This window comes from Lucilia cuprina, chromosome 5 (genome assembly GCF_022045245.1).
Source record: "Lucilia cuprina isolate Lc7/37 chromosome 5, ASM2204524v1, whole genome shotgun sequence".
NCBI lineage: Eukaryota > Metazoa > Arthropoda > Insecta > Diptera > Calliphoridae > Lucilia > Lucilia cuprina.
In genome coordinates, this window is record NC_060953.1 from 40,246,713 (window position 1) to 40,271,640 (window position 24,928).

The following is a 24,928-nucleotide window of genomic DNA, read 5'->3' on the forward strand; positions in this document are numbered from 1 at the left end:
TTAGAACTTGAAGCTCGATCTAACGATTCTATTCCTAATCTCTATAATCCACTATCGTTCACGCAAATAGTGCAAGATCTATACTTCATAATCCTCTCTCGCTGAAGCAAACAGTTCAATTCCTAGTTCTTTTTGTTAAGAGCAGAGTCGCTAACTAAGTTTATCAGAAACGGATAGATATTATTGATTTAGACCTTGTTACTGGATGTAGTAATCCCATCTAGACCAAAACAATCATCGAAAGCTAGCAACTCTTAATCCTTACTTTTTACGAATAGTTCAAGATCTGTTTCTTCGAATTGAGTGCCAAGTAAACTTAAGTTTAAAAGCTTAAACAATCTCATCTAAATTATTGTATTAATACTAGCGAATCATGTGGAAATCGTGCGGTAATGTCAATTCCAAGGTAAAATGGTGTCTTAGGTTTCACTCTTAAATCAGGAATAACTAGAATTCCTATCACAAGAACCACAAGTTAACCGCAAGACTTCTCCTCTTAAGATTATTTAACGTGAGAAGATCCCAATGTCGTGAAAAGATTTGGCTAATAATTGAGAATCTCATACCTTTGTATCTATTTCCGAACTTTGCCCTCACTGTTTAAAGGTCCAGACTTATCTTCGTTTACTTCATACTTGGGATTTAACTGACATTAGAGATGCTTCGTCGAGCAGTTCGTTTCGGTAAAATGCTTTAGCCAATTTTATGTTCTGGACAACTAACTGTATTTCAAGAATATTGAGAGAGGATACTGCTAGATTTTACAACCGATATTCTACTCTCCTCAGTGTTGAGAAGAGAGCTTTCCCTAATTCATATTAAGTAGAGGTGTTCATTCTATTAGTAACAATTTCCCAATTATTGATGATCTTACCCATTAAAAATAAAGCAAAATACTTCCATAAAATAACATTTATCACCACTTCAAAGTACTACAATTTCAATACAATATCACTTTCTAAACACTTTCAAAAAAGAACATAAAAAGAATGACTTAAATAAAATAAATAGATATATACTTCAATGGAACAAATTCTACTTATTTTTCGCTTCTTTGGAAGTTCTTTCTTTGCTGGGTATATAACGAATTTGGAATTCAGATCAGTCAGCCTTTATTGATAACTTTCCTTCAGTTATCAATCTTCCACAAATTTTTTTGGCTGTGTTGTCGAATGGAGACGTTCTTTCCATTAGCAACAATTTCCCAATTATTGATGATCTTACCCATTAAAAATTAAACAAAATACTTCCAAAAGAATAACTTCAAAATAGTATTAAGTAAATTTGTTTATCTTCTGTGTAAGTGATGTTTATCAAGTTCCAATGAAGTGAAAAGAATCCAATTTTGTTTAAAACGGAATTGATCTATAATACTACAATTTCACTTTCGAAAAACTTCCAAAAAAAAGAACATAAAAATTACTTCCTAAGAATGACTTCAGATGTAGTGAATTTGAAATCAAATAAAAAGATATATATGAAAACTTCCAAGGAGTAAATTATACTTCTTTTCGCTTCTTTGAAATACTTTCAAAATGATAGCATTTATCACCACTTCAAAAAAAGCACTAAGTGAGTTTGTTTACCTTCTGTGTAAGTGATGTTTATTGACTTCCAAAGAAGTGAAAAGAATCCAATTATGTTTAAAATTGTTTTGATACTACAATTTTACTTTCTAAAAACATAAAAATTACTTCCCAAGAATAACTTCAGATGTAGTGAATTTGCAATCAAATAAAAAGTTATATTAGTACTTCCATGGAGTAATTTCTACTTCTTTTTCGCTTCTTTGAAAGTTCTTTCTTTGCTGGGTATATAACGAATTTGGAATTCAAATCAGTCAGCTTTCAGTGGTTAGCTTCCTTTAATTATCGTCCTTACCCAAATTTCTTTGACTGTATTTGAACCCATCTATATATTTTATATATATTTATAGAAAAAATAAACTTTATTTCTATCAATAAAATTAAACCACAATTTCTTCTAAGCTGTGTGTGATTGAGTATCGTTTCCAACATAGTGATCTAGCAAATAAGTATTTTTGGTTAAAGTTAGTCAGACAAGATGAATAGATAATAAAAAGAAAGAATATAAACAACTAGTTCCAAAGAGTCTTTTGTAATTTTAATACCATACTCGCGAAGTGTTTATATGTATATGAACCATATGTGTTTGGTTCAACACTACGAAATACAACAAACAATAAACCTTTCTTCGCGGCTCAAATGTAAACAACAAACACAATGCTTATAAGAAAAGCAACAAAAAATAACAAGAAATGCAAAAAAGACGAAAACTTGAAAACTAAGAAGCAACACAACATAGCGCAGGCGCAACACTCAAACTCAAACAAGAAAAGAAAAGTTTAAAATATATATAAAAAAAAATTAGTTTGTTGTTGTATGTGTTTGAAAGAAGAAGAAGAAAAAACTACATATAATATGTAGTCAGTCAGTCTTTTATTTCAATGACCATGGTCTTATAGTCTTTTGGGTAAAAGTTTAAGAAGTTGCAAGCAAGCTACGCTTATAGAGACCAAACCAACGGTATATTAAATGTAAACTAGACGTTGGCAAAAGAAGACGTTAAGAAGCAACTAAACGGAATAAAAAATTATTTATTTAAAAAGAAAATTAAACACAAAAGTTATATCCAGTTTAACTTTAAAGCGTTGAAATGTTTAGGTAAAATTTATTGAAAATAAAGAAAAAACAACTGTTTAAATTAAATTGTGTAACGATCAATCAATTCGAAACCTAACAGACACCTAAACAACAACAAAAAAGTAAAAGTGTTAAAAGATAAATATACAAAAAAATATATATAAATTAAAAACAAAATATCGAAACAAAAAAAAAGAAAAATGTTTTATTTAAAACCATCAATAAGTGGTTTATTAATTATAACCTTCTATGGTTTATTAATGTGTAGTGCTGAAAATATTAATAAGCAACAATTAGCTTTACAAGAAAATAACGAGCAATTAAATAAAACTTTTCAAGAATTAGTGAAAAATGTTACGAGTTCAAGAACGGGTCGTACGTTATTGCCACATCCTAGAACGCCTACGTTTACGCTGAGACGCCGACAACCGATTAAAATACGCGCAAGGGCAGATCATTTCCCTATACGTACTCAAATACGTCGTGTACATAATGGCGTACAGCCTCAGCAAAACATGCGTTTTGGTTATGAGTCCTTAAAGAGTTCAAAGTATGTTCCCTCCTCTAAGGGAGCCAATCCAGGATTTTTTAATAATGGCAAAGGATCTGCCTATAGACCACAATTAGCAGGAGCTCATCCTAATTCCGTGCATGCACCAGCTTTGTCACAACAATACATACACAATTTCAAAGCTTCGCCCGCTTTCAATGGTCAAGTGGTGGTACATCCTGTAACCCAAACTCAAAACCAAAAACCCAACACAGCTCAACCGGATAACATATATCCCAAATTTGTTAAGCCCCAGCAGCAATTGACACAAACTGCAGCAACACAAAATCAACAACAACAACAACAAAAACAGCCTCAGCAAACGTTGACCCAATATCCCGATTTTAAACAATTTCCCATACCCGATCAGGAGAAAATGCAAAAATACAATGAGCAACATGAAAAATATTTGCAACAACAGAAATATCTAACACCCAAAAACCCCATAGCCTACTATCAACTGCAACACACCCAACAACAGCAGCAAGAATTACAAGCACAACAACAACAGCAGCAGCAGCAACAGCAAAATTATGGAGTTCAACAACCTCAACAGTATTTGCCACAATCACAACAGCAACAGCCATCCATACCCATACATGAGAGTCCACAATCGAGCAGTATGAATAACGTAGCCTTTCCCGCAGCGGCCTCAGTGCCACCTAAAATGTATTCGGTTTATGAAGAAAACGACATGACAGAGTTACAAAATAACAATTATCAAACTGCCACATATCAAGGACTGGACAAAGAAGCTCAGGAATATTTACGTTTTATGAATACCAATGAATATTTTCTGCCCAAAAAAGATCCCAATTACAAGCAGATAGATGAGGAAACCGATAAACGCCAGTACAATGTTCTAAAGGCTCAACAACAGCAACATTTGCATTCATTGCAGCAATCACAACAACCCACACCATATCAGCAAACACAACCACAACAGACGCCATACCAACAGGCGCTACAGCAACAGCAACCAAGTTATGCAAGCTCCTCCTCCTCCTCTTCTGCTGCTGCTATAGCCAGCAGCCAATATTCTAATAATCCTTATTCAGACCTATCCGATGCCTCTTCCTACAATTTGGCTGCAAATCCTGCTTCCCAGTTCTTCTATCAAACACATGATCCCTCTACAGCAGCTTCCTCTACCGTGGTACGCACTAGTTATCAAACTGGTTATAATCAAAATCAATTTGTGGTCAATTCTCAAGATAATAAAGTTTCCAAATACTCCTTACCAATTGTCTCTACACCCAGTTCTATTGTCATATCTACTCAAAAACCTCATGTTTATGCTCAATTAAGACATAATTCAGCTGGTAATCGTACGCCAGAACCTTTACGTTTTGAATTTACCGAACGTGATGCTATGGTAGGAGGTGTTGCCTACACTCATGCTCCACAAGTTCAACTAAGATATAATTCTTTGGCCTCGAGTGGTATAACGCCCAGTGTTGAAAGTTCAACAGTTAGTTCGTTGGGTTCAAAGTTGCAAATTAGCAAACATCCAGTTAAACCGATAGTGGAAGATAATGATGATGATCCGGAAGATGGTGATGATATGCAAGAAGCGGGCACAGTAAGTTAATTTTAGATTTTATTTTTCGCATAATGTTGACTTTTTAAAATCGGTGATATATTCTTATTCTAAACACTGACACTCTCACAAAATGTTTTTCTTTATACAATCACTTTAAATCACAATTTTTTCTGTTTATTTGTATTTTTAAGAAAATTATAAAGAAAATGTTTTCTAAGTTGAAAAAAAGTCTGCTCGAGTGCTGCCATGTGTTCTATTGTATTACATTCTTTACCGTTAGCTTTAAAATTAATTGTTTTCACAGTGATGCCAGATAACTTATTTGAGTTTAAGTCTAGACATAAACCCTTTTTTTAATACAGTGTGTTTCATAAACAAAACAAAATATTATTTCTTTATGCTTAAAAGAATTCCTGCATATTTGGAAAAGTTTTTGTTCCGAGAGGATATACAAATGTGGAATTTCGAATTGGCACCTTTATTGCATAATTTGATTTAAAGTCAAAATAAGGCATTTAGATCACCACCGATCGCTATACCATCATTATTTGAGAGGTCGAAAATCGGGTTTAGATCGCTAACTAGTAGTGAATCCTATAATATAGAGAGATAACTGTCAAGTCACCTCCACTCACCCTATGAATACGTACTGTCATATTCTCTATTGTCGCAGTATCTATCAGTATTTTCTTACAAGAAAGGCTGTCTCTAACAAGAACCCTCTCCCACGAAAATTTTGACAATTCTGCCTGAATGTCAAAAATCCCATTAAATCCAAACTATAGCGAGGCCTTAGTCTGCGTTCTGCTATAAATAGCACATCCGGTTTATGTCTGTCTAAAAACAGTACTAAGTAGTGTCTCTTATGTCGTGAGACAACAGAGTTCGCAATGATAAAAATGCACTTTCAACACCCCGGGTTGAACCGGATGACGCTGCCGAAGCATACGCCTCAATCTTACGCAACAATGCAACCCTACGTGAACATTCCCTAGACGTAGGATGGTCACACCATCCACACCACAATTTACACATCTAACCTGATGAACTGTTCTTCTAATAGCTTGACCAGTGAAAGGATCAGTGACCAGAGTTTCCCTATTATCCTCACCTTTCGGAGGAATGCTACAATTTTCAGGGCCATGAGACGCCCCGCAGCAATATGGTAGTATGCCTTCTCTAATGAGTTGCTCTTTTCCGACCTTAATTGAGCCAGAATGATTCTTATATGATAAGGTAGGTCTGCTGAAGAATGTGGGATTCTGATATGAATAATCGTGCGCAATAATTCAATCCGAGGGATGTTTCGTAGGGGTAAAGGATTAAAAATGTTATGTTACTTTTACATATGGATTTTCATCATATGCTGGTCATTCATTAAAAGACCTTCACGATTTATGATCAGGAATTAAACCTGTTGTTCTAATCCTTCAGATGTGTTAGAATTAGTCTTGACAGTTGGTGACCTCTAAATACATGGCGTCGCTATGAATTTCAATTAAAGCTGCTGCATATATACAAGTTTCGATCCAACGGATCATATGTTCTAATCGAAGATCCTTTTAGACAAATGTACATCAGGGGAACATCCAACGGTGTTATTGAAAGTTACATCGTCCTAACTGTGGGTGGTGTTCAATATCAATATTTCTCAATATCCATCGTTTTATATGTAGTCAACAAAGTTCCCTTTAAAAGCAAATGATTTCGTTCCCACGACAATTTGATTTTTTCTCTCTAGGACGTTCTGAGACTCAATCAAAGACATTCAAATGAAAAAAAAAAAACAGTGTTAGCTGTGAATTTGTTCTCGATATGGTAACAATAAAACTGTTATAGTAATAACCGTTACAAAGAACTTATTGATATCTTTTATTAAAAATGAGTGTTTCCTTTGGAATAACTTTTGATTTATATATGTATAGGTCTAATATCGTTTGTGTTTGGATCTAATTTCGGCGGAATGTGCATTTGTCATATTCTCTTATTTGCTGTAGTTGTGCTGTGATCCTGTGTTTTCAGTCAGAATACTTTTCGTTTGGTTTACACCATAACATTTTTGTGTTCCTACTCTCCGTTCCATCATTTCAAGCTATAAGATCCGCACTCCTTTACACGAACTGTTTTCAAGTTAACAACTTTTAGAGCGGAGTTTTGAGTTTACAATCAAATGTCAATTAATAATTAGGGTTCTATAAATCGACTTTCGAATAATCGAACAATCGACTTTTTGTTGAAAAAAGTCGAAAAGTCGAAGTCGACTATTTTGTTCCAAAAAAGTCGATAACTCGACTATTGTCTATGAAAAAAGTCGAAAAGTCGACTTTGTAAATAAAAGTCGAAAAGTCGGAAAGAGTCGAAAAAAGTCGAAAAAAGTCGGAAAAAGTCGAAAAAAGTCGGAAAAAGTCTAAAGAAGTCAAAAAAAATCGGAAAAAGTCGAAAAAAGTTGGAAAAAGTTGGAAAAAGTCGGAAAAAGTCGAAAAAAGTCGAAAAAAGTCGGAAAACGTCGAAAAAAGTCGGAAAACGTCGAAAAAAATCGGAAAAAGACGAAAATAGTCGGAAAAAGTCGAATATAGTCGAAATAAGTCGAAATGTCGAAAAGTCGGAAAAAGTCGAAAAGTCGGATAAAGTCGAAAAGTCGACTATTTATAAAAAAATAAAAGTCGAAAAGTTGAAAAATCGACTATTAATTAAATGAAAAAAGTCGAAAAATCGACTTTTAACTAAATGCAAAAAGTCGAAAAGTCGACTTTTCATAAAATGCAAAAAGTCGAAAAATCGACTTTTCATAAAATGCAAAAAGTTGAAAAGTCCACTTTTCGTTTCAACTATAGAACCCTATTAATAATCAGATTAGTTAATCTAAAAATAATTTGGTTCTAACCCTAATCCTCTTTGATGTTTTTGAGTACTAGATTAAACTTTGCAGAAAACGTCACTGTTTGTTATCAAAACAATGCATGTTTTATAAAAAAAGAAGAAGACAATTGAAATGTAATATGAAAATTAATAAAAACTTAAATTTAAAACAAAGAAATATTTTGTGAAGTCCCCATAAAGTTGTATTAATGTTTTTTTGGCATCAGCTGTTAACACTTTTGTATTTCTTGCTCAAGTTTAAACCTCCTCCATTGGGCGCTTAAACTAGAAAAAAAATTAACTGATTGAGTATTCAAAAACAACTTTCGAAGGATTAATTTTAATTTAATCCCTAATCGTTTACATAAAGATTGGCGCTTAATTATTCTTTTGAATATCAATAGGAAATTGCAGTTAAAACATGAATTTTTATAATTTTTATAATTATAAGCAAGTTCGACAAAGAGTCAATGCATACGAAAAAGAAGGTAATTTCCACTAATAGTTAACCACCTGGATGATTGTAATTCGTATGTTTTGGGTTATTCATCACGAATGTACCCTTTGTAATCGAGAATGAAGACAGTCGTCACTTTAGTGTCCCCTTTGTAAGCGAGAGCGTAGGCAATCGTCTCTTTACTGTCTTTTTGTAGGGTGTAGAGTGACGATTGACTTTCCGTAGGACAAGCCCATGTTAAAATGGTTGGTCATCTAGGTAGTCAGGTGGCTAGGGGCCACCACAAGTGGTAGGTTAAGTGGTCAGTTCGGGACTGTCCCATCGAACTGATGGGTTTATATAAAAGATCTCTACAGAAAGTTGACATATTGAAATTTACAATAAAAAATTGACACGATTAAGAATTCTATATATTATAAAAGTAACGCGATTTCAAAGAAAAACCAAACATGATCAAATTTCCAATAGAAAATAAACACGATCAGGATTTCTTTATATAATACAGATGCGAGCATTTTTTATGGAACCTAAATACATAATTGGATTAGTTATTTTAAAATCAATTGCTACAATATCCTTAAGATCTCCTAAATGTCTAACCCAAAATCTTAAACCTTAAAATTGAAATAAAATATAAAAAAATCTAATTAAATTTTAAATTAAAAGAGAAATTTAGTTTATTAACCTCCAAAACCTCACACTTATATAAATATGCATGTGTGCAAATGTAAAGACCTCAACAAAAAAAAAACTAAACTTATTATTCTAGAATTTGTATGGCCGACAACCAGTTGTTAGTAGTGAATCAAATAAAACGACCACTACAACAGAGGCGCCTCCCAGTGAACAAAAAGACACCGAAGAATATTGTGAGCGCATCTGTGCAATAGTTGAAGATGAAAATGAAGAAATTGTTTGCGGTTCAGATGGTTATATGTACACGAGTGAGGCACAAATGGAATGTTATGCATCATGTTTGCATATTGGTAAGTTGTAGTTGTTGGTGTTGTGGTGCTGAATGTTTAACAATTAAGTTGTAAATATGTATGTTAATGTTTTTTTTTTTTTGTTGGTTGGTTGTAGTGGGAATTTTAATTTCGTGTGAAAGTGTTTTTAAAATTTACATTTTTAATTGTTTTATTTCTTTACAGATGTAACGATACAAGGAAAGGGCTCTTGTTCAACGCGATAAGCCATCCTGTTTAATATGTATTTGATATTTTAACTCAATTAGTGAAATAATTAATTTATTTTTTTTTTAGTTTTAGTTTTATACGAAAATGATAACTGTTAACTATTAAGGCATTCGAAATGAAAATAACGTGAAAATAATAATAAAAAAGTGAAATATTTTTAATTGTATGTGTTTTTGTTGTTTTAATTAGGAATCCAATTGGCGCAGTATAACAGATAACACTATCAACTAGGAACTAAGTTTGATTAAGTACGATTTACTAACTGATAAAATTATTATACCCTTCACCTTCGTGATATGGGTCATTCCGTTTGTAATTTCTATAATATAATTTTCCGACCCTATAAAGTATATATATTCTAGATCCTTATAGATAGCGGAGTCGATTAAGCCATGTCCGTCTGTCTGTCTGTCTGTCCGTCTGTCTGTTGAAATCATTTTTTAGAGGTCCCCAGATATCGGCGATATCCGAATCTTCAATAATTCAGTTACACATGCTTTCGAGAAGATCGCTATTTAAAATCAGCAAAATTGGTCTATAAATAACGGAGATATGAGCAAAACTCCGAGACAACCTCTGAAAATTTCATCAAAAAAGCCACATTTTTTCATGCTTTGTTAAAAAAGCAACAACAACACTGTGAATTGGATAAAGATGTACATGTGCGTGTGGAGATGTATTTGGTTTTATTCAGCTGTGTATTTATACCCTACACCATTATAGTGGGGAGGGTATTATACGTTTGTGCTGATGTTTGTAACATACAAAAATATTGGTCCAATACCCACCTTAAAGTATACCAATCGATTCAGAATCATTTTTTGAGTCGATTAAGACATGTCCGTCCGTCTGTCCGGCTGGCTGGCTGTCCATGTAAACCTTGTGCGCAAGGTACAGGCCGCAATTTTCAAGATAATGAAAATGGTTGAAATCGGTCCACCGTACCGATTTGAACTTTTTATGCCATAATTATGTCAAATATTCTATTATCTCTCTAAAAATTAGTACAAATAAGTTTTATTAGTATAAATGACACTGCAGATTTTCGAAAGGATTGGCCCTTATTTGACCCTAGCCCCCATACAAACCCCCCTTCAAAAAATGTCTTAAACGTCTAAAATTGACTTGTAACCATTTGTATCGCAATGAAACTCAACAAAACTAACTGTTATTTAAAAATATATCCTTTTCCAAATTTACCGAGGATCGGCCCATATTTGACCTATATAAAGCCTCATTTAGAAATTTTGTTTTTTTTATCAATAAATTGCTTAAATATTTTGGAATAATATTCAACATAAAAGTTTCTTTATAAAAAGTAAAAATTTTAAAAATATACTCATGGTGTAGGGTATTATATGGTCGGCCATGCCCGACTATACTTTTCTACTTGTTTTTTGTATGTTTGGATGCTGTTCTGTTCTCACGAAGGTAACAAGGAGATAAAGCAGTAATATGTTGGTAATACAGCTGATATTTGTTTGAGGATGGTAATACAGTTTGACGGTAGTATTACAGTACAACGGTTAATATTTCTTTCAACTTCAGTTTATATTTGTTGGTGTGTATGTTATGTGTGACATGAGTGCAGAGATACAAAATAAATAAAAACTGTTTTTTAAAACATACTTGGTGAAGGGTATATAAGATTCGGCACAGCCAAATATAGAAATATTACTTGTTTGATATGTGTTTGATCACATGTAACTCTTTAAATTTGAGAGCGCTTGAGAAGAAGGTTAAAAAATATTTGAAAAAGGTTAGGAGTTGTCTGGGGAGGAAAATTTGACATACATGAAGTCGAAGTGTTTTACGTGATCAACTCAACACTGCCCCTTTGTGTATCTTACGCGCAGGTTGCAATTTACATATAAAGATGTCCGGTCCATTATACGTATACCTTGCTCAAGTACTCAAGCTATCTAATCTCTGACCATTGCTGCCCCGTTGCTTAACTTCCGAGATGTAAAACATCAATTCCGTTTACAACCACGCAGATGGTATGGCCTCTGTTGAGACGGCGACAGTACCTAGAAACGTATCCGGTAGACCGAGGTACGAATCCATAAAATAAACAGAAACTTTGTTCTTACTCACAGAGACACAATATGATAATTCTGGTATGAACAGAGTTTACTCTGAACATACCTGGACAAGGAAGGAATATTGGTATCTCTTATATATGATACCTTTCATACATAATCATTTAATCCAGTAAACTTCCCATTTATCCGAAAGAATCATAAGAAAAAAACATACGACACACTCATTTTAAGTATACGTATCATATACAAATGACACCAACCCAACGCTTAGTTCCACTGTCACTCTTCTGTGGGGTATCTGTAGTCTTCAGCAACAGCAACGAACTTATCCCGAAATATTGACTTTCCCTTACATCAGTTTTTTAACCGCCACTTACTCTTTCCGCGAATTTGGCTTTAAACCACAGGCACTACGTGGATCCCGAAGCAACCTCAACCAACTGAACAGCCAGGACTTAGTCCTGTAGGGAACTGGCCACCCGTAGTACTAGATTGTGTGGTTCTCTGGTTAGACCCCATGTCAAATTACGCCAAGGACTAGCTGTAGAGTGAAGTGAATGATTAACAGTTTATAGTCCCGGCAGACTAGAGATACTGTTAACACTTCTTTACTCCGGATTGTAAACCACCAAGATGGAATTTGTCATTAAGGAAGCATGCCCCGTGGGGAGGGGAGGTTTAAATTGGACATACAATAGAAACTAAAGAGAGAAGGTAATAAGGTGAATTGAAGACTAGAAATAACATAAGTATAGCAGGAATTATCCAGTGTCGCCGGGTATTGTTCTGTTGGGCTATCTACGCGGTTGTTATGATTACCCTTTAGAGAAACTTGTGGTGCTCGGAAGTTTAGTGAGATGGCACTGTTTTCCGTTGAAATACCTCAAATGAATGCAATAAAGCAATGCCGGGGACCCTCAACACTATTTGGAGCATTTCTAAACTAGTTTTTAATAGATTTCCTATGAGTCATATTTGGAGTCCAAGGGATATCCATCTGAATGTGGTTACTAGAAACTAAAATGAAAAACTATGTAAAGATCTTGTAGAAATGACGACGATGAAAATATATAAAAAATCTGAAGGGAATTATTTTGATAATACTATGGGTTTGACTCTGATTTACATTTACGCTATAATTTTAAAGGACGGACTTCATATTATATATAGACCTGCACATAGAGGTCAAGGAAATGGCAAAGACAATTATTTGAAAAAGCCATTGCTGTTCTCAAATTAAGGCTCAGATAGTTTTTATGTTCTATGATGAATCAGCTGATTCGATTTTGTGCTTACGGAAACCTTTGCAAATCACTAAACCTGAGGTTTCCATTGGTGTTTTGTATGAAAAATACAAATCAGCTGATCCGTCATGTGCTGCAAAATCTACTCGGGATCTAAAAAAAGCAATCATAAGAAATCCTCTCTAAAATGACGACGATTTATGACAGATAATCGTCCTCATTTCACATCCATAAAGATATACAAAACGAGCTTTTCCAAGCAATTAGGTTGTAGTGGCAGATTACCTATCGTAATCAGAATATGAATTGTAATTGCCTTCTATTGGTATAAAAACTACACATTAGTACCTTTTCTTGATATAAATGGAGCTTTCAAAAACGTTAAATCAATTTCTATCAGTCAATCTCTTTCTTAAACAAGGCTTGACTGGTCCGTTGTAAGTTTTTTTGGGACACTTCTCTAGGATCATATATACTCTTTTGTTAATACACTTATCTTTAAAAATGGTACTCTACAAGCTGGCGTACTACCTCCGCTATTATCGAATATGGCCATCAATAGTCTTCCAGTATAAGAAAACTACCAGTCTTTCAGTTGCCTATGCCTACGATGTAGCGGTATCAGATGATCATCCCGAAAACTTGCCTTAAGGATTAGAATAAACATTAAAGCTATAATCTTATCTGTTTGGCATCAATCCAATTTGTCCAAGTTTTTATGAAAATAAAACAAAATAAAGTTTCAAATTTTATGAGACGTAGATCTCTTTTATTTAAAACCAAATATTACCTCGTAGAAGGTTTGCAGGTTTTTTATGTAAAAGATAATGTGCACGTAGTGCTTGTCGTAGACAACATCAATATCTTAAGACCGTGTAAAAAAACAAGCTTAATTTGGTGGCAAACATTATTTAAGTACCGTTAACGGTTTACTCGTTAGAATCTTCCAGCAAAGATGTATAAAATTGGCATTAGATTCTAACGTTGTTAAAAATAGTATTATTCATTAAAAGGAGCAATTACCAAAATGCAGCTCGCAACAAAACTCGCTTAAACATTGCCGGCCACCTTGCAATATCTCAAGCATATTGTAACTATTAATTCATTCGCAATATCTTAAGCCGAATGAAGCAAATTAAAATATAATAATTCATTCGCAATATCTTAAGCCGAATGAATCATGGTTGGTTTTATGACAGTTCCATCAACTGTATAAACTAAATACTTAAATATTAGGCAAAACGTAAACATATTTTAGTGAGCTTATTTAGTGATAATGAAGTAAATTTTTCGATAAAAGTATTTCAGTTCCTATGCGACCAAGTCGAATATTCCGGAAAGTTAATAACTGAATTAAATTGATTAGGATTAACTGGACCTTTCAGAATCCAGCCAAAAATCGTCTTTTGTGCTAATAACGACCCTAATAAGTTTCGTTGTATATCCGGTAAAACAATCCAAGGGTATAGATCAGCGCCAATAAGGATATCAATAGGTCGGCTATCAAAAGGATTAAGATCCGCCAAACGAAGATTTGGCAATAATTTTTGAATGTTGGCGTTAACGAAAGTCGTAGGCAAATTTGTCGATATTTCTGGTAAAACAAATGCATTTATATTTAGTTCTACGGAAGAATCGAAGTAAGATCCGATTTTCAAACTACTGATGCAGTATTATTGACACCAGAAATTTGAACATTCGTAGAACGCGAGGAAATGTTAAACCTTTTTCGTAATCGCTCAGTAATAAACGAGCATTCCGAACCCGGATCAATCAAAGCACGGACCTGATACTTATTGTTATTATGTTTTATATTAACAGTCGCTGTCCCTAAGAGTACGAACTGATTATATCGAGTATGAAATACTTGACGGTTTGCTATAATATTATTCGATGTATTCGGTGTTGGATAATTTTGTAGCGAGTTAGTGGTTCGTAGAACCGCGTCTGAATTGCGTTCAGTAGAAACAGAAGGCGTTTCTGTATGCTGAATATGAAGCATAGAATGGTGCCGATTATTGCAAATAAAACAGTTACTATTTTTACAATTGCTGACATTATGTGTCCTCGAAAGGCAATTATAACAGCAATTATATTTGTTTACGGTAGAAATTCTATCCATTATTGAAAGATTTTTAAACTTTAGACAATTTCGCAAAAAATGAGACTGGTTAGGACACAAGATACACGACATTTTAGTAGAAGTAGCATCGTAAGAATGTTTTGAAGATTCCACGTCAGAAGAGTTTGTCCCTTTAAGGTCGTGAAGACATTGCAATGTTTGAATTCTTTCCGTCAGAAAGTTATCAAAATCATGCCAAGTACTCAACACAGATTTGTCCTTAACGCCCTGTTCCCATAAAATCACAGTTGACCTAGGCAGACGCTGAATACATATGAAAGTAATAATTGGGTCCCAATTCTCAGTAGGAATTTTATATAAATAAAATAGCAGTAAGGCAACTATTAATTCCTCGTTGTAAAGTTTTTAAGGGCTGTTATTGATTCCTTGTCAAAGGAAGGAAGACCAAATAAAAGTTGAGTTGGTTATGTACCAACATACGAGATATTTCATATGTTTCTTTCAAATCGCGCCAGGCTAAGTCAAAACTTTCATTAATTAAGGGATATTTAGATACGATATCTTTAGCTTCACCCTCGGTTTTACGTATTAAATGGCAAAGTCGTTCTATATTACTAAGCCGCGTGCTATTTATATAAATTGCCGTGAATAAATCTCTAAAAGTAGGCCAAGAAACGTAATCCCCACCGAATGTGTCAACATCACAAGGGGGTAGAGTCAGATTGTGTTCTGAAGTGGCAGTATTTAAATTTACCGTTGAAGAATCACTATTCTTCGATTCACGTTTAAATTTGTCCATTTTCTGATTAATAGAGCCTAAACATTGAAAATAAGCCATGTATGTGGTCTGATATTTAGACGCTGCCACATCTACATCACTAGATTCACTGGGGGAAGAAGTTTCGAAAAACTTCTGAAAAGAAGTATAAGTTGTTCTAACTTCCTCCCACAGTCGTCTTATTTCCTCGCCCTGTATCTCTAAGGTAAAAATGTTATGAATATCCTCACCTAAATCATTAAACATCGCGCCGAAAGTAACAAGAGCATCCGATGCTCTAATAAATTCGTTTAGTGGCGTAACAGACATGTTTAATATAAAAAAAAAATAATAAAATGTAAGGAAATTAAAAATCAGAACTAATTCACGACAAAAAATATTATAATTAGTTTTAAATGTCAAACAACAAACGTGACAATGGTTAAACTGACCGACCGTAGGGTGACCAATATAATGGAAGAACAAGAATAAACCGTATATGTATATTGTTTTTATATTTTACAGATGTAAATCTGTAAACAAATGAAGCACAAAAGAAAATATAAAAACACTAATTTATTGAAAATAAAAAAATAACTTTAATTTATTTACAGTCGGAGCAAAAAAAAAAATAAAATTTCCAAAAAATTAATTAAGGGATAGATTGCACTGTATTAAATATTAAAAGTACAAATTACGAAAAAATACAAAAAGAACTTTGTGTATGTGTGCGCGTTAAAACAACCGAGTTTTTTATCACTTCACTTTTGCTCACAAAATATATTTACGTACCTTAATTATTTCGTAAAAATAAATAATAAATATATTGCCAGTGGACTGTATTATTGAGAATGATGGACTTCAAAAGATGCCAATAAAATCCAGTACTCAATTCAGGAATACGGTTCGCTAGGACCAAATGTTTGGCATCAATCCAATTTGTCCAAGTTTTTATGAAAATAAAACAAAATAAAGTTTCAAATTTTATGAGACGTAGATCTCTTTTATTTAAAACCAAATATTACCTCGTAGAAGGTTTGCAGGTTTTTTATGTAAAAGATAATGTGCACGTAGTGCTTGTCGTAGACAACATCAATATCTTAAGACCGTGTAAAAAAACAAGCTTAATTTGGTGGCAAACATTATTTAAGTACCGTTAAATGTTTACTCATTAGAATCTTCCAGATCCAAAGATGTATAAAATTGGCATTAGATTCTAACGTTGTTAAAAATAGTATTATTCATTAAAAGGAGCAATTACCAAAATGCAGCTCGCAACAAAACTCGCTTAAACACTTATCAGTCTTTCGTTCAAAGAATTCAGTAGGAATGAGGATGAAGTAGAGGCTATAACTCATCTTTTCTGTAATTTTCAAGCTTTGAAAGAGTATCAAAGTCGGACGCTAGGGTCGGCTTTCTTTGCCGGTCTATCCCAATTAACTAATGCTCAATTGGAACTTTTTTAACATGTTACGATGATTTAATGGATGCCCAGTTGGTTGTTCTAGTTCTGCCCTAACAAAAACGTTCCGACTAAGACTCGCCTCGTTCGGATCTTTCACATTATTCTGTGAACAATTTGACCTCCACAAAGTACTGTAGACCTTCCAATTCTAGTTTTTCTAATTGTATAATTGTGGATTTTATATTTTAGTACTTTTTTCTAATAAAACATCTCTATCAGCTAAACTATCTTTCAAAAATCGTTCGGTTGAGTTAAAAATCTTTGACCGACTAGGACTCCATTCGTTCCGAGCGGACCTTCACATTGTTCTGTAAACAATTTGACCTCCTCAAAGTACTGTAAACCTTTCAATTCTTGTTTTTCTCTAATTGTACAATTGTAGATTTAATACTTTAGTACTTTTTTTTCTAATACAATCATCTCTAGCAGCTAAACTATTGACATTATCACTCTCAGCATTTAAAAGAAAACAAATATGAATGTATAGTCGGGCGTAGCCGACCATATGATACCCTACACCTGTCAGTATGTATGTTAAAAATGGGGATTATTTAAAAAAATAAAGCATTTGGTTTGTTTTTTTTTTATAACTTTATTTCGGAGTATTTTTACTTTTATTTTGGCAAAAAAAAAGAATTTTTTTACAAAAGGGCTCAAAGGGGAGTAGGATAGTAGGAGCCCTATCCTAAAAAATGTTGGTAGGGGGAGTTAACTCTTCTTCAATAATATTTATGTAGAATTTAAAAGTGTTATTAGTGTTTTTAAGTGAATTTTGACCTTTAAGTCATTTTCTGAAGGTGATTTTGTATGGGGGATAGGATCAAATGAAGCCCGATAATTACAAAAATCGGTAGTGTCATTTAAAGTTCTATAAAACTAAGTTTTATCGACTTTTGTTAACATAATAGATCATTTAAATTAATTATAAGCCAAAAGGCCCTATTTGGGGGGAACGGTTGTATGGGGGCTAGTCGAAATAATGGACTGATTTTAACCATTTTCAATTATCTTCAAAATTGCGGCCTATATCTTGCGCACAAGGTTTACATGGACAGCCAGCCAGCCAGCCGGCCAGCCAGCCAGACGGACGGACAGACATAGCTTAATCGACTCAGAAAATGATTCTAAGCCGATTGGTATACTTTAAGGTGGGTATTGAACGAATATTTTTCTATGTTACAAACATCAGCACAAACCCAATATAGCCTCCCCACTAAAGTGGTGTAGGGTATAAACACTGATAACAGTTTTAAAAACCAAAACATCTGTTAAATAATTCAGTTACCTAAAAGAAGAGATAACAAAATACGATTCAAGTCGATTTTGAGGTTCAAATCTCATTACCGTTTCAAGATTAAAATTGTCATTTTTAGTAAAGAACTCAAGTCGAGCACAACATGAACTTGAATAGTGGTCTAACATTTTCAATATTTACTCTAGTATTAATATTTCTAAATCGGGTACAATCGGATGAAGAAAATATTGATGATTTAATAGTGCAGTTAAATAATGGCAAACTAAAGGGTAGAGATAATGGTTACTATTATAGCTACGAATCGATACCATATGCCAAGGCACCAGTGGCAGAATTAAGTTTTGAACCACCTCAAGTTTACGACAATAAATGGAGAGATGTATTTGATGCTACTAAAAAACCAGTAGAGTGTATGCAATGGAATCAATTTAAAGAAGGTGAAAATAAATTACAGGGATCCGAAGATTGTTTATTCGTTAACGTTTATAAGCCAAAGACGGGTAAAGAGAAATATCCTGTTATAGCCTATATACATGGAGGAGCTTTTATGTTTGGCCATCCCGATATGTTTGGTGAGGATTTGCTTATGAAGCAGGGCAATGTTATATTGGTTAAGATCTCTTATCGTTTGGGACCCTTGGGTTTCTTAAGTACTGGAGATGAGGCTATAAGCGGTAATTATGGTTTGAAAGATCAGCAAATGGCTTTAAAATGGATCAAGGAAAATATTCAACATTTTGGTGGTGATCCCGAAAAGATATTATTAATGGGCTTTTCTGCAGGGGCAGCTTCGACTCATTTGCAAATGCTAAATCCTGCTCTACAACACATAGCCAAGGCGGCGGTGTCTTTAAGTGGTGTAGCCTTTAATCCCTGGGTTATAATTAAAAATCCCCTAAAGAATACTTTAAAACTTGCCCAACATTTAAAATGTCCCGATTTGGAAAATACTCAAGCGATAAAACACTGTCTCAAACAAAAAACTCCCGAGGAAATTGTAACAAGTGTTAAAGTATTATTAAATTTCGGTTATAATCCCTTTACCACCTTTGGACCGGTGGTGGAACATAAAAACTCAGCACATGCATTTATGACAGAACATCCTAGGGATATTATAAAGTCAGGAAATTACTCCCATCTCCCCTGGTTGGCTTCATATGCAGCTCAAGATGGTGGCTATAATGCTGCAGAATTATTGCAAATAAATCCCAAAACTGGAAAACCTTTCTTAGAAGATTTAAATAATAAATGGTTGGAATTGGCTCCACAAAATCTATTTCTGGAAAATATCAAAGAAGATCCTGTAAAATATGCCCAAGAATTGAAAAACGAATACATGGGCAGTCTAACATTTTCCGAGGAAAATTATTTAAAAGTACAAGAAATCTATACAGATGTTTTATTTAAAAATGGTGTCCTAGAAGCCTTAAAATTACACAGTCAACATAATAAGGCTCCTGTTTATGCCTATGTCTATGATAATCCCTCGGATTATAGTTTTTCTAATGATTTATCTCAAAGAAAAGATATGAAATTTGGTAGGAATTTACTAGAAACTTGATAAAGTTTAAGTTAGAAAAATTTTAATTTTTTTTTATTTTTTAGGTACCGTTCATGCAGATGACTTTACTTTAATGATGAGTTATCCTTCACGTTCTTTAAGATCAGATGAAGAGATTTTATCTCCAAAATTTATAAAAATGTTGGAAAATTTTATACAGCAAGGGTAGGTATCTTACCTATTGTATTAAGTAACTTTTGCTAACCTTTTAAAATGTTGAATATTTTTAGGGAACTTACCTTTGATAACTCCCAATTTGTTAATAACGCTGGTAACACAAACAAGCTGGACTTATTGTTAATCACTAAAGACAAATGTGGAAATATTGTTCAATAAAAGATTTGTGTGTTTTTTATTAATAAAGTTAATCTGTAAAGAAAATAATGAAATGTAGTGTTGTTAGTTAGTTTAGTTAGTTAGTAAGTTAGTAAGTTAGTTAGATAGTAAGTTAGTTAGTTAGTTAATTAGTTAGTTACTTAGCTAGTTAGTAAGTTAGTTACTTACTTACTTAGTTAGTTAGTTAGTTAGTTAGTTAGTTAGTTAGTTAGTTAGTTAGTTTGTTAGTTATTTAGTTAGTTAGTTAGTTAGTTAGTTAGTTAGTTAGTTAGTTAGTTAGTTAGTTAGTTAGTTAGTTAGTTAGTTAGTTAGTTAGTTAGTTAGTTATTTAGTTAGTTAGTTAGTTAGTTAGTTAGTTAGTTAGTTAGTTAGTTAGTTAGTTAGTTAGTTAGTTAGTTAGTTAGTTAGTTAGTTATTAAGTTAGTTATTAAGTTAGTTATTAAGTTAGTTAGTTTGTTAGTTAGTTAGTTAATTAGTTCGTTAGTTTGTTGTTGTAAACTCGGTGTGGGTGGATTGACAATCCGTGGTCGTTGTTTGTTGAACTCCTAGTCTTTCTGGTTATCATCATCAGTTTTAACATCAGTTTTAATGATAAACAAGTATGAATGTATAGTCGGGCGTAGCCGACCCTACACCAGTCAGTATGTATGCCTGGTGTAGGGTCGTATGTATGATAGGGCAAAATATGGCCCAATCCTTATAAATGTTGGTAGGGCGAGTTAAGTCTACTTTAATATTATTTATGTAGAATTTAAAAGTGTTATTAGTGTTTGTAAGTGAATACGGACCTTTAAATCATTTTCTGAAGAGGAGCTTGTATGGTGGCTACAAAGATCGGTAGTGTCTTTTAAAGTTTTATAAAGATATGTTTGGTCGACTTTTATTGACATAATAGATCATTTAAATTAATTAAAAGCCCAAAAGCCATATCTGGTGGTTAGGGTTTTCCACTACTACCTCAGAGCGTCATTTTATATTTTTTTGATTACTGATAGCTCTGATCACATATTCTCAATAAAATTGTTTATTAAGGATACTCTACCAAATTTTTATTCTTTTCTTACAAAATCGTTTTTAGATTAAAATAAATTTTTCGAATTTTAAATCTACTTAAAAAATGTAAATATCCATTACCTTTTCCTAATCTTGATTGTTTAAATTTTAGTAATTTGCAATAGGCATCATCCTTGGGTCAAAAGAAGCGTGTGTGCCAAATTTCATCCCATTATCTTGGAAATTGAGGCCTCTACCTTGCGCATAAGGTTTACATGGTCAGCCAGCCAACCAGACGGACTGACATAGCTTAATCGACTCTAAGCCGATTGGTATACTTTAAGGTGGGAACAGGACGAACATTTTTGTATGTTACAAAGCATAAGCACCCCACTAAAGTGGTGTAGGGTATAAGAAGTATGATTTCAGATTTTCACTACTACCTCAGAGCGTCATACTATTTTTTATATTTTTTAATTACTGATGTCTCTGATCACATATATTCGGTACTTTCTCAATAAAAGTGTTTATTAAGGATATTCTACCAAATTTGTATTCTATTCTTACAAAATCGTTTTTAGATTAAACAAAAATTTTCGAATTTTAAATCTACGTAAATAAAATGTAAATATCCATTACCTTTGCTAATCTTGATTGTTTAAATTCTAATCAGCAATTTTGTAATCTTGAATTGTAAATAAAAGTTTCTTGAATTTCAAAGTTATAAACTGCAAATATAAATGTTTAAAAAAATAAAATTTTCTCTATACAAATTATGGCATAGAATTTAAGTACCTTTTAACAATTTTCAATTTATTGAGTACAATACAATGATCGTTTTGCTAAATATTCCTTTACAGGAATTTCTGCAATTTTTTCGCAATTTAATTATATTTCTTATCATTGCTGCTTTCCGAACTTTCTTTCGAAGTATACAACTCAATTTTACTATCCAAAAATCGAAAATCATTGAGAAGCGATAGCCAATTGCTAAAACCCGCAATAGACATGAAACGTTGTGGTTCCAATTGCCAGACGGCAGAATATACTGCAGTATTCTCAGTCTTGATGTCAGCTCTTAGTTTACCATTCATGGCATAAAATTGAGCATTTGTACTTTCGCCACCCACAAAAATCATATCCTCCACAAAGTCGCATACATGAACTTTTGCCGAAAATGGAAAGTCATTGGTACATTCCATAGTACGTAAATGCCATAGTGATAATTTGGGACCACCACCACATACCAACCAGTCTTGGTTAACTGCTAAAGCTCCTTGCCATTTGCCCATTTCAGGACGACATAAATTCTCTTTTTCATAGGGTTTTATAAGGCCAACACTTTCTTTTTCATTTGTGGCCCAAAAACGCACTGAACCATCTTCAGAGGCGGAATATAGTTTATTGTCGCCAAAACCACAAACACCATGTATATAATCTTCATGACCCTTAAAGTCTCTTACTATGCGTCCATCTTCCAAGGTAATTTCGTAAATAACATTATCACCACAGCCCACAAACAAGGAATCCGTGTCCGGCCTCAACCACATGTAATTGACATCGGGCACCTCTATAGCATCTGCCTCTATGGGTATTTTTATTTCCCATGATCTTTTATTCACCAGCTCACCTTTTTCCTCCAACCATTTGAGACCATAAACTACACCAATAGAGCCGACTATCAAAAAATCACGATGGAAACATAAACAATTTATTTCCACTTCATCACCTTGACTGTAAATCTTTAGAGGATCATGAGGTTCTTCGGAATCTTGTAAATTGTTTAATCTATAAGTATTTTCAATAAATAAATAAAATTTTCATGTTGTAAATAATTTGCGAGGGAAAATATATACTTTTGTACAAATATGTCACCATCTCTATTACCGGCAAACAAAAACTTGCCAGAACTCGATATAGTTTGGGCCAGAACACAATTGTAGAAGCGTTTTATTTTGTAATCGAAATGTGGATCTCGTAGTGAGGTAAGTGGAGACATTTTTACACTATATTTTATTAATTTCTTATTAATAATAACAATATAAAAATCGAAAAATAAACTGCAAACAAACCGACCAGCAAACAAAAACTTGCGGTGACAAACACTATCAGCAACGGCGGTGGTTTCAAATCGGTTATAAGCGGCTATGTTTTCTGCTGTGTTTTTATCGTTTTTAATAAAAGCCAATTTCAATGTTAATTTAAAACATCTTTTTATTAATTTAAAAATATTAATCAATTTAAATTGAGATTTTCTATTTAAAATTTTTTCTTGAAATTTTGAAATGTCCAAAACAAATTAATTTTTTCAAAGAATTTTTATTTGAAATTTGGCATGTAAAAATGTTTTGTAGTCAGAAATGTATCGAGCTTTTGAACAATTTTAAATTTTCTTTATTTTATTTACTTATTTAAGTAATTTTAATCAAAAACAACCACTTTAGTGGGTAGAGTATTGGATTTGTGCTGATGTTTATAACGCACAATAATATTGGTCATATATCCACCTTAAAGTATACTAATAGGCTTATAATTATTTTTTGAGTCGATTTAGCTATGTCCGTCCGTCCGTCTGTCCGTCCATGTAAACGTTGTAATCAAACTACAGGTCGCAATTTTGAAGATAATTCAATGAAATTTGGTACATGATCTTCTATTCATCCCAGGGACGAAGCCTTTTGAAAATGGTTACGATCGGTCCATTATTTCACCTAGCACCCATACAACTGAACCCTTGAATAGAGCTTGTAAAACTTGTAATCAAACTACTGGTCGCAATTTTAAAGATAATTCAATGAAATTTGACACATGATCTTCTATTCTTCCCAGGGACGAAGCCTATCGAAAATGGTTAACATCGGTCCATTATCTCACCAAGCCCCCATAAAACTGAACCCCCGAATAGGGCTTGTAAACCTTGTAGTGTCTGTTACCGGAGACAAAGCCTGTTGAAAATGGTTAACATCGGTCCATTATTTCACCTAGCCCCAATACAACTGAACCGGAATAATAGGGCTTTTAAGTTCATAATTATGTTTAATATACTCGTAACTCAACAAAGAGCTGCAAAACTAAGTTATATACTAGCCTTGATGACCCTCATGAATTTTTTAATTATAGAGTCTCATTTGATCATAGCCCCTACTCAAAGCCCCCTTCATTCGACTAAATGTCCACAATTTTATTCAACAATAAAATGCTTAAGTATATCTGAGGCAAGGTACAACTCAACTTAAATGATTTATAATACAAACTAAACCAAATTCGGTAACCTCAAATCTCCTAAACTAGAAAAATTACAAAAACAGTTAAAGATTATCGTCGTTCATTTAAAAAAAAACGGACAGGTGTCCGGTAATTTTTTCAAATTCGGCCCCTTTAGGGAATAAACGGGTAAAAAATGTAATTTGGTACTTCTTTTGCACCCCATGTATCTTTTAAACCAGAGAACATTAAAAAAATATTTTTGAATCCTTCATAAGACGACGAACGTTTATTTATTTTTGGTACTTTTTTATGAAACATTGTTTTTGGTTTATTTACTTATACATATAAATACATAATAACGGGCTCCCAATACGATGTTGCAACTTTTTAGAACAGAATTTTTATTTCGTTAATGGGGAGAAAAAAAGTACCAAAAGGGGTAAAAACGGGAAATTTTATTTTATTCAACAAACACAAAATATGCTAATGGGGTGTATTTCGAAACACCGGTACCATGTGATATTTTTTGGTACTTTTTCATTCTCCAACTGGTACTTTTTGAGTTTTCTATGATATTGAAATCGAAACATGAAACATTGTATATCTGGAAAACCATTGTAGTTAGAATGATCAAAATCGTTAAGTTTCTTATTTATATTGCTTTAGGGTAGCACAGCACAGCACACTGGGTATAGCTAGTAAATAAACAATTTT

At 33.2% G+C, this 24,928-nt stretch overlaps 3 protein-coding genes across 4 annotated transcripts; 2 read left to right on the forward strand and 1 right to left on the reverse strand.

Annotated features, from left to right (window-relative positions):
- The first annotated feature begins 2,476 nt into the window (after positions 1-2,476).
- On the forward strand, positions 2,477-9,434 carry LOC111684757 (putative uncharacterized protein DDB_G0271606). The gene is made up of 3 exons (XM_046951038.1): positions 2,477-4,795; positions 8,842-9,058; positions 9,224-9,434. The coding sequence occupies exons 1-3, from the start codon at positions 2,864-2,866 to the stop codon at positions 9,262-9,264; spliced, it is 2,190 nt and encodes a 729-aa protein (XP_046806994.1). The 5' UTR covers positions 2,477-2,863; the 3' UTR covers positions 9,265-9,434.
- An 8,777-nt stretch (positions 9,435-18,211) lies between these two features.
- LOC111684753 (esterase-5B-like) lies at positions 18,212-20,062 on the forward strand. The gene is made up of 3 exons (XM_023446950.2): positions 18,212-19,655; positions 19,723-19,843; positions 19,909-20,062. Exons 1-3 carry the CDS (start codon positions 18,260-18,262, stop codon positions 20,012-20,014), a joined length of 1,623 nt encoding a protein of 540 aa, XP_023302718.2. The 5' UTR covers positions 18,212-18,259; the 3' UTR covers positions 20,015-20,062.
- LOC111684758 (THO complex subunit 6) lies at positions 19,986-23,166 on the reverse strand. Of its 2 annotated transcripts, XR_006940929.1 has the most exons (4): positions 22,864-23,166; positions 21,803-22,795; positions 21,647-21,735; positions 19,986-20,047 (listed from the first exon to the last, which is right to left on the reverse strand). XR_006940929.1 is itself a non-coding variant. In XM_023446956.2 (2 exons), the coding sequence occupies exons 1-2, from the start codon at positions 23,004-23,006 to the stop codon at positions 21,892-21,894; spliced, it is 1,047 nt and encodes a 348-aa protein (XP_023302724.2). In that variant the 5' UTR covers positions 23,007-23,166; the 3' UTR covers positions 21,800-21,891. The 2 variants fall into 2 exon arrangements, 1 of the variants encoding a protein (XP_023302724.2); XM_023446956.2 differs by lacking the exons at positions 19,986-20,047; positions 21,647-21,735 and having other exon boundaries at positions 21,800-22,795.
- Positions 23,167-24,928: the final 1,762 nt, after the last annotated feature.

Excerpts from the sequence above, each read along its gene's own strand:
- LOC111684757 (XM_046951038.1), top strand. The coding sequence starts at position 2,864 with ATGTTTTATTTAAAACCATCAATAAGTGGTTTATTAATTATAACCTTC. Across the intron at positions 4,796-8,841 it reads ATATGCAAGAAGCGGGCACA|AATTTGTATGGCCGACAACC; the intron begins GTAAGTTAATTT and ends TTATTATTCTAG. Across the intron at positions 9,059-9,223 it reads TGCATCATGTTTGCATATTG|ATGTAACGATACAAGGAAAG; the intron begins GTAAGTTGTAGT and ends ATTTCTTTACAG.
- LOC111684753 (XM_023446950.2), top strand. The coding sequence starts at position 18,260 with ATGAACTTGAATAGTGGTCTAACATTTTCAATATTTACTCTAGTATTA. Across the intron at positions 19,656-19,722 it reads AAGAAAAGATATGAAATTTG|GTACCGTTCATGCAGATGAC; the intron begins GTAGGAATTTAC and ends TTTATTTTTTAG. Across the intron at positions 19,844-19,908 it reads GAAAATTTTATACAGCAAGG|GGAACTTACCTTTGATAACT; the intron begins GTAGGTATCTTA and ends GAATATTTTTAG.
- LOC111684758 (XM_023446956.2), bottom strand. The coding sequence starts at position 23,006 with ATGTCTCCACTTACCTCACTACGAGATCCACATTTCGATTACAAAATA. Across the intron at positions 22,796-22,863 it reads GGTGACATATTTGTACAAAA|ATTAAACAATTTACAAGATT; the intron begins GTATATATTTTC and ends AAATACTTATAG.